A 10,000-nucleotide genomic window follows, 5' to 3' on the forward strand; every position below is an offset into this window, starting at 1 on the left:
GGGTTCTAGGTAGTATGCCTAGACCGTGGGTTCTAAGTATTTTTTTCGTAGATCGTGGGTTCTAGGTAGTATGCCTAGACCGTGGGTGCTAGGTATTTTTCGTAGACCGTGGGTGCTAGGTATTTTTCCTAGATCGTGGGTTCTAGGTAGTATGCCTAGACCGTGGGTTCTAGGTATTTTTTTCGTAGATCGTGGGTTCTAGGTAGTATGCCTAGACCGTGGGTTCTAGGTATTTTTTTCGTAGATCGTGGGTTCTAGGTAGTATGCCTAGACCGTGGGTTCTAGGTAGTATGCCTAGACCGTGGGTTCTAGGTATTTTTTTCGTAGATCGTGGGTTCTAGGTAGTATGCCTAGACCGTGGGTTCTAGGTAGTATGCCTAGACCGTGGGTTCTAAGTATTTTTTTCGTAGATCATGGGTTCTAGGTAGTATGCCTAGACCGTGGGTTCTAAGTATTTTTTTCGTAGATCGTGGGTTCTAGGTAGTATGCCTAGACCGTGGGTTCTAGGTATTTTTTTCATAGATCGTGGGTTCTAGGTAGTATGCCTAGACCGTGGGTTCTAGGTATTTTTTTCGTAGACCGTGGGTGCTAGGTATTTTTCGTAGATCGTGGGTTCTAGGTAGTATGCCTAGACCGTGGGTTCTAAGTATTTTTTTCGTAGATCGTGGGTTCTAGGTAGTATGCCTAGACCGTGGGTTCTAGGTATTTTTCCTAGACCGTGGGTTCTAGGTAGTATGCCTAGACCGTGGGTTCTAAGTATTTTTTTCGTAGATCGTGGGTTCTAGGTAGTATGCCTAGACCGTGGGTGCTAGGTATTTTTCGTAGACCGTGGGTGCTAGGTATTTTTCCTAGATCGTGGGTTCTAGGTAGTATGCCTAGACCGTGGGTTCTAGGTATTTTTTTCGTAGATCGTGGGTTCTAGGTAGTATGCCTAGACCGTGGGTTCTAGGTATTTTTTTCGTAGATCGTGGGTTCTAGGTAGTATGCCTAGACCGTGGGTTCTAGGTAGTATGCCTAGACCGTGGGTTCTAGGTATTTTTTTCGTAGATCGTGGGTTCTAGGTAGTATGCCTAGACCGTGGGTTCTAGGTAGTATGCCTAGACCGTGGGTTCTAGGTATTTTTTTCGTAGATCGTGGGTTCTAGGTAGTAGGCCTAGACCGTGGGTTCTAGGTATTTTTTTCGTAGATCGTGGGTTCTAGGTAGTATGCCTAGACCGTGGGTTCTAGGTAGTATGCCTAGACCGTGGGTTCTAGGTAGTATGCCTAGACCGTGGGTTCTAGGTATTTTTTTCGTAGATCGTGGGTTCTAGGTAGTATGCCTAGACCGTGGGTTCTAGGTAGTATGCCTAGACCGTGGGTTCTAGGTAGTATGCCTAGACCGTGGGTTCTAGGTATTTTTTTCGTAGATCGTGGGTTCTAGGTAGTATGCCTAGACCGTGGGTTCTAGGTAGTAGGCCTAGACCGTGGGTTCTAGGTATTTTTTTCGTAGATCGTGGGTTCTAGGTAGTATGCCTAGACCGTGGGTTCTAGGTAGTATGCCTAGACCGTGGGTTCTAGGTATTTTTTTCGTAGATCGTGGGTTCTAGGTAGTATGCCTAGACCGTGGGTTCTAGGTATTTTTTTCGTAGATCGTGGGTTCTAGGTAGTATGCCTAGACCGTGGGTTCTAGGTATTTTTTTCGTAGATCGTGGGTTCTAGGTAGTATGCCTAGACCGTGGGTTCTAGGTAGTATGCCTAGACCGTGGGTTCTAGGTAGTATGCCTAGACCGTGGGTTCTAGGTATTTTTTTCGTAGATCGTGGGTTCTAGGTAGTATGCCTAGACCGTGGGTTCTAGGTAGTATGCCTAGACCGTGGGTTCTAGGTATTTTTTTCGTAGATCGTGGGTTCTAGGTAGTATGCCTAGACCGTGGGTTCTAGGTAGTATGCCTAGACCGTGGGTTCTAGGTATTTTTTTCGTAGATCGTGGGTTCTAGGTAGTAGGCCTAGACCGTGGGTTCTAGGTATTTTTTTCGTAGATCGTGGGTTCTAGGTAGTAGGCCTAGACCGTGGGTTCTAGGTAGTATGCCTAGACCGTGGGTTCTAGGTATTTTTTTCGTAGATCGTGGGTTCTAGGTAGTATGCCTAGACCGTGGGTTCTAGGTATTTTTTTCGTAGACCGTGGGTTCTAGGTAGTATGCCTAGACCGTGGGTTCTAGGTATTTTTTTCGTAGATCGTGGGTTCTAGGTAGTAGGCCTAGACCGTGGGTTCTAGGTATTTTTTTCGTAGATCGTGGGTTCTAGGTAGTATGCCTAGACCGTGGGTTCTAGGTAGTATGCCTAGACCGTGGGTTCTAGGTATTTTTTTCGTAGATCGTGGGTTCTAGGTAGTAGGCCTAGACCGTGGGTTCTAGGTATTTTTTTCGTAGATCGTGGGTTCTAGGTAGTAGGCCTAGACCGTGGGTTCTAGGTAGTATGCCTAGACCGTGGGTTCTAGGTATTTTTTTCGTAGATCGTGGGTTCTAGGTAGTAGGCCTAGACCGTGGGTTCTAGGTATTTTTTTCGTAGATCGTGGGTTCTAGGTAGTAGGCCTAGACCGTGGGTTCTAGGTAGTATGCCTAGACCGTGGGTTCTAGGTATTTTTTTCGTAGATCGTGGGTTCTAGGTAGTAGGCCTAGACCGTGGGTTCTAGGTATTTTTTTCGTAGATCGTGGGTTCTAGGTAGTAGGCCTAGACCGTGGGTTCTAGGTAGTATGCCTAGACCGTGGGTTCTAGGTATTTTTTTCGTAGATCGTGGGTTCTAGGTAGTAGGCCTAGACCGTGGGTTCTAGGTATTTTTTTCGTAGATCGTGGGTTCTAGGTAGTAGGCCTAGACCGTGGGTTCTAGGTAGTATGCCTAGACCGTGGGTTCTAGGTATTTTTTTCGTAGATCGTGGGTTCTAGGTAGTATGCCTAGACCGTGGGTTCTAGGTATTTTTTTCGTAGATCGTGGGTTCTAGGTAGTAGGCCTAGACCGTGGGTTCTAGGTAGTATGCCTAGACCGTGGGTTCTAGGTATTTTTTTCGTAGATCGTGGGTTCTAGGTAGTATGCCTAGACCGTGGGTTCTAGGTATTTTTTTCGTAGATCGTGGGTTCTAGGTAGTAGGCCTAGACCGTGGGTTCTAGGTAGTATGCCTAGACCGTGGGTTCTAGGTATTTTTTTCGTAGATCGTGGGTTCTAGGTAGTATGCCTAGACCGTGGGTTCTAGGTATTTTTTTCGTAGATCGTGGGTTCTAGGTAGTATGCCTAGACCGTGGGTTCTAGGTATTTTTTTCGTAGATCGTGGGTTCTAGGTAGTAGGCCTAGACCGTGGGTTCTAGGTATTTTTTCGTAGATCGTGGGTTCTAGGTAGTATGCCTAGACCGTGGGTTCTAGGTATTTTTTTCGTAGATCGTGGGTTCTAGGTAGTAGGCCTAGACCGTGGGTTCTAGGTATTTTTTCGTAGATCGTGGGTTCTAGGTAGTATGCCTAGACCGTGGGTTCTAGGTATTTTTTTCGTAGATCGTGGGTTCTAGGTAGTAGGCCTAGACCGTGGGTTCTAGGTAGTATGCCTAGACCGTGGGTTCTAGGTATTTTTTTCGTAGATCGTGGGTTCTAGGTAGTATGCCTAGACCGTGGGTTCTAGGTATTTTTTTCGTAGATCGTGGGTTCTAGGTAGTATGCCTAGACCGTGGGTTCTAGGTAGTATGCCTAGACCGTGGGTTCTAGGTATTTTTTTCGTAGATCGTGGGTTCTAGGTAGTATGCCTAGACCGTGGGTTCTAGGTATTTTTTTCGTAGATCGTGGGTTCTAGGTAGTATGCCTAGACCGTGGGTTCTAGGTAGTATGCCTAGACCGTGGGTTCTAGGTATTTTTTTCGTAGATCGTGGGTTCTAGGTAGTAGGCCTAGACCGTGGGTTCTAGGTATTTTTTTCGTAGATCGTGGGTTCTAGGTAGTAGGCCTAGACCGTGGGTTCTAGGTATTTTTTCGTAGATCGTGGGTTCTAGGTAGTATGCCTAGACCGTGGGTTCTAGGTATTTTTTTCGTAGATCGTGGGTTCTAGGTAGTATGCCTAGACCGTGGATTCTAGGTAGCATGCCTAGACCGTGGGTTTAGGTAGTATGGCTAGGCTGTGGGTTCTAGGTAATATGCTTAGACTGTGGGTTGTAGGTCTTATGCCTAGACCGTGGTTTGTACTGTAGGTCTTATGCCTAGACCGTGGGTTCTAGGTATTATGCCTAGAGCATGGGTTCTAGGTATTATGCCTAGACCGTTGGTTGTAGGTATTATGCCTAGACTGTTGGTTGTAGGTATTATGCTTAGACCATGGGTTCTAGGTATTTTGCCTAGAACGTGGGTTGTAAGACTTATGCCTGGACCGTGGGTTGTAGGTCTTATGCCTAGTCCGTGGGTTGTAGGTATTATGCCTAGAGCGTGGGTTGTAGGTATTATGCCTAGACCGTGGGTTCTAGGTATTATGCTTAGACCGTGGGTTCTAGGTATTATGCCTAGACTGTGGGTTGGGTCCTAGGTATTAGGGGTTCTAGATAAAATACCTAGACCTTGGATTCGAGATATTATGCCTAGACCTTGGATTCGAGATATTATGCCTAGACCTCGGGTTCTTGTTTTTATGCTTAGACCATGGGTTCTAGGTAATATGCTTAGACCGTGGGTTCTAGGTAATATGCCTAGACTGTGGGTTCTAGGTATTATGCCAGGAACTTGGGTTCTAGGTATTATACCTAGACCATGGGTTCTAGGTGTTATGCCTAGCTAGGTGTTATGCCTAGACTGTGAGTTCTAGGTGATATGCCCAGACCGTGAATTCTAGCTATTATGCCTAGACCGGGGATTCTAGGTATTATGCCTAGACCGTGGGTTCTAGGTGTTATGCCTAGACTGTGAGTTCTAGGTGTTATGCCTAGACTGTGAGTTCTAGGTGTTATGCCTAGACTGTGAGTTCTAGGTGTTATGCCTAGACCGTGAATTCTAGCTATTATGCCTAGACCGGGGATTCTAGGTATTATGCCTAGACTGTGAGTTCTAGGTGTTATGCCTAGACTGTGAGTTCGAGGTGTTATGGATAGACTGTGGGTTCTAGGTATTACTCCTTGACTCTGGGTCCAATGTACCATGCATAGATTGTGGGTCCTAGGTATTATGCCTAGACCGTGGGTTCTAGGTATTTTGCCTAGACTCTGGGTCTTTGGTATCATACCTAGACCGTGGGTTCAAGGTATTTTACCTAGACCATGGATTCTAGGTATTATGCCTAGACACTGGGTTTGAGATACACACACACGCACACACACACACACACACACACACACATATATATATATATATATATATATATATATATATATATATATATATATATATATATATATATATATATATATATGTATGTATATATATATATATATATATATATATATATATATATATATATATATATATATATATATATATATATATATGTATGTATATATATATATGTATGTATATATATATATATATATATATATATATATATATATATATATATATATATATATATATATATATGTGTGTGTATGTGTGTTTGTAAATATAAATATATATTCCTTTCTAATTATTATTATAATTATTATTATTATTATTATTGTTGTTGTTGTTGTTGTTATTATTATAAACCAAATTTTTATTATAATATAATGCATTAATATAATGTTGATGATTATAGATATGTTACATTTAATAGCATGTTTTAATAGAATATTCATTTGTTACTACCACTATAATTATTATTATTATTATTATTATTATTTCTGAAATGGTAAGAACATTAATTCTTATGCACCCATTAAATATTTTACAGATTCACACTGCGTCATTGCCTCCCAAAGATGAAGTACCTACTACTGCTGGGATTTCTTTCCTTAACACAGGTGTGTTGACTTTCATACGTGTTGCATTGTGGGTGTAAATAATTGTGCTGTAATTATAGACTATTTCTATAGACATTTGACTCCTTATATTTTGAGAAGTTGTGGTGGTCGATGTGGTAACGTCCCTGACAGGTGAACACCAAACTGGGGTCCGAGTCCCGCTCAAACTCGTTAGTTTATTTGGTCGATGCATGTGAGCCAAGGATGGGAGGTTTGTGGGAGCCTACCAGTCTATCTGCTGATCCGTCACCAGCCATTGCCTGGCCCTCCTTGGTCCTAGCTTGAGTAGAGAGGTCTCTAGGGCACTGGGTTCGAGTCCCGCTCAAACTCGTTAGTTTCTTTGGTCGCGGCAACCTCCCCATCATTGTGATCTAAGGATGCGGTGTTTTGTGGGAGCCTATAAGTCTATCTGTCGAGCCCTCAGCAGCCACTGCCTGGTCCTCCTTGGTCCTATTTTGGGGGAAGAGGTATCTAGGGCATCATCCTGTTCGATAGAGCAATGTCATTGTCCCTTGCCTCTGCCACTTCTGAGCGGCCTTCAAAAAACCTTTAAACTGATTACTTACTTTCGTAAGGTTTCGTTTCATCGAATGGATATGATTTATCAAACGGCAATCCAAACATTATGTTACTTCATAAATAATAATCCTTTTTTTATATGTGTTCGAAGTAAATTTTTTTACCACCTGTGCTCGAAATCATTATATCTTTCTCCACAAGCAATACTTTTTACCACCTGTGTTCGAAATCATTATATCTTTCTCCAAAAACAATACTTTTTACCACCTGTGCTCGAAATCATTATATCTTTCTCCACAAAAAATACTTTTTACCACCTGTGTTCGAAATCATTATATCTTTCTCCACAAACAATACTTTTTACCACCTGTGTTCGAAATCATTATATCTTTCTCCAAAAACAATACTTTTTACCAACTGTGTTCGAAGTCATTATATCTTTCTCCACAAACAATACTTTTTACCAACTGTGTTCGAAATCATTATATCTTTCTCCACAAACAATACTTTTTACCACCTGTGTTCGAAATCATTATATCTTTCTCCAAAAACAATACTTTTTACCAACTGTGTTCGAAATCATTATATCTTTCTCCACAAACAATACTTTTTACCAACTGTGTTCGAAATCATTATATCTTTCTCCACAAACAATACTTTTTACCACCTGTGTTCGAAATCATTATATCTTTCTCCACAAACTACTTTTTACCAACTGTTTTCGAAATCATTATATCTTTCTCCACAAACAATACTTTTTACCACCTGTGTTCGAAATCATTATATCTTTCTCCATAAACAATACTTTTTACCACCAGTGTTCGAAATCATTATATCTTTCTCCAAAAACAATACTTTTTACCAACTGTGTTCGAAATCATTATATCTTTCTCCACAAACAATACTTTTTACCAACTGTGTTCGAAATCATTATATCTTTCTCCACAAACAATACTTTTTACCAACTGTGTTCGAAATCATTATATCTTTCTCCACAAACAATACTTTTTACCAACTGTGTTCGAAATCATTATATCTTTCTCCACAAACTACTTTTTACCAACTGTTTTCGAAATCATTATATCTTTCTCCACAAACAATACTTTTTACCACCTGTGTTCGAAATCATTATATCTTTCTCCACAAACAATACTTTTTACCAACTGTGTTCGAAATCATTATATCTTTCTCCACAAACTATTTTTACCACCTGTGTTCGAAATCATTATATCTTTCTCCACAAACAATACTTTTTACCACCTGTGTTCGAAATCATTATATCTTTCTCCACAAACAATACTTTTTACCAACTGTGTTCGAAATCATTATATCTTTCTCCACAAACTACTTTTTACCAACTGTTTTCGAAATCATTATATCTTTCTCCACAAACAATACTTTTTACCACCTGTGTTCGAAATCATTATATCTTTCTCCACAAACTACTTTTTACCAACTGTTTTCGAAATCATTATATCTTTCTCCACAAACAATACTTTTTACCACCTGTGTTCGAAATCATTATATCTTTCTCCACAAACAATACTTTTTACCAACTGTGTTCGAAATCATTATATCTTTCTCCACAAACTATTTTTACCACCTGTGTTCGAAATCATTATATCTTTCTCCATAAACAATACTTTTTACCACCTGTGTTCGAAATCATTATATCTTTCTCCACAAACTACTTTTTACCAACTGTTTTCGAAATCATTATATCTTTCTCCACAAACAATACTTTTTACCAACTGTGTTCGAAATCATTATATCTTTCTCCACAAACTACTTTTTACCAACTGTGTTCGAAATCATTATATCTTTCTCCACAAACAATACTTTTTACCAACTGTGTTCGAAATCATTATATCTTTCTCCACAAACTACTTTTTACCAACTGTTTTCGAAATCATTATATCTTTCTCCACAAACAATACTTTTTACCACCTGTGTTCGAAATCATTATATCTTTCTCCACAAACAATACTTTTTACCAACTGTGTTCGAAATCATTATATCTTTCTCCACAAACTATTTTTACCACCTGTGTTCGAAATCATTATATCTTTCTCCATAAACAATACTTTTTACCACCTGTGTTCGAAATCATTATATCTTTCTCCACAAACTACTTTTTACCAACTGTTTTCGAAATCATTATATCTTTCTCCACAAACAATACTTTTTACCAACTGTGTTCGAAATCATTATATCTTTCTCCACAAACTACTTTTTACCAACTGTTTTCGAAATCATTATATCTTTCTCCACAAACAATACTTTTTACCACCTGTGTTCGAAATCATTTTATCTTTCTCCACAAACAATACTTTTTACCACCTGTGTTCGAAATCATTATATCTTTCTCCACAAACAATACTTTTTACCACCTGTGTTCGAAATCATTATATCTTTCTCCATAAACAATACTTTTTACCACCTGTGTTCGAAATCATTATATCTTTCTCCACAAACTACTTTTTACCAACTGTTTTCGAAATCATTATAACTTCACAAATAATAATCCATTTTACCACCTGTGTTCGAAATCATTATAATTTTTTCCACAAATAATATTTTTCCCCACCTGTATTCGAAATCATCATCTCGTTCCACAAATAATAATCCTTTTTTACCACATGTGTTCGAAATCATTATATCTCGTTTCACCTTTTGTACTCAGTTGAACACCAACGCTAAAAATAAGTCACGTGATCGTATGAGAGACCAAAAGCACTTCCGGAACTAGGGACGTTCAGAAGACGTCAGACCGTGACAAGCATTAGGTGGTTGAGGACATGAATATTAAGTGTTCGGGTTCGATTGGCATGGCTGCGCTTACAATTGATGCAGTTTTAGACGTTGGAAATTTAGATTTGGCTGTATTCCATTAGTAAGAAATATTCTGGCTGTTCTACCTCTTTTCTAACTAATTTTTCACTTTCCCTCATTTTGCATGTTTTACCATTTGAAATGTGTCAACATCCTAGGAAACATGTTGAAACTATCAGGCTTGTAGCCTATAGTAAACAGTATTCTACATTCGGCTTGCAGTTGACAGTATCTTACATGAGGGCTTGTACTTATATGTTTGTAGCCAGTATCTAATTATTTTACTACATAAGGGTTTGTGGCTTGCAGCTAACAGTATTCTATATACAGGTTTGAAGCCTGTAATTGGCTAGATTTTATATATGGATCTAAAGCCTTAAACTGGCTGCATTCTGTATATGGGCGTATAGCCTGTAGCTAGTTGTTGTCTACAGTAGGCTTGTAACCTGAGGCTGTTTGTATTCTACACGTGGACTTCTTGCCTGTAGCTGGCAGTATTTTTCATAAGGGCTTGTAGCCCACAGGTGGCTGTAATCAACAATACATAGGGGCTTTTAAGCTTGTAGGAAACAGTATTCTACATGTGTGTTTGTATCCTGCAGCTAATTGCATTCTACATACTGACCTGTAGCCTGTCAGCGATAGTGTTCTACATAAGGTATTGTAGTATATAGGCGACAGTATACTACATAGAAGTTTTAACTTTCTACATTTGGAGC

General features: G+C 39.7%; 1 protein-coding gene across 2 annotated transcripts in view; it reads left to right on the plus strand.

Moving 5' to 3' along the window:
- Window positions 1-10,000, plus strand: part of LOC137629725 (neurotrypsin-like) — a 98,626-nt gene that overhangs the window by 4,022 nt on the left and 84,604 nt on the right. For both annotated transcript variants that reach the window (XM_068361294.1, XM_068361295.1), the window contains exon 2: window positions 5,861-5,930. In XM_068361294.1, coding sequence (XP_068217395.1) covers window positions 5,889-5,930 — 42 coding nt within the window. In that variant the 5' untranslated portion in view covers window positions 5,861-5,888. The remainder of the gene's footprint in view (window positions 1-5,860; window positions 5,931-10,000) is intronic.

Source organism: Palaemon carinicauda, chromosome 37 (assembly GCF_036898095.1).
Source record: "Palaemon carinicauda isolate YSFRI2023 chromosome 37, ASM3689809v2, whole genome shotgun sequence".
In the NCBI taxonomy this organism is placed as follows: Eukaryota; Metazoa; Arthropoda; class Malacostraca; order Decapoda; family Palaemonidae; genus Palaemon; species Palaemon carinicauda.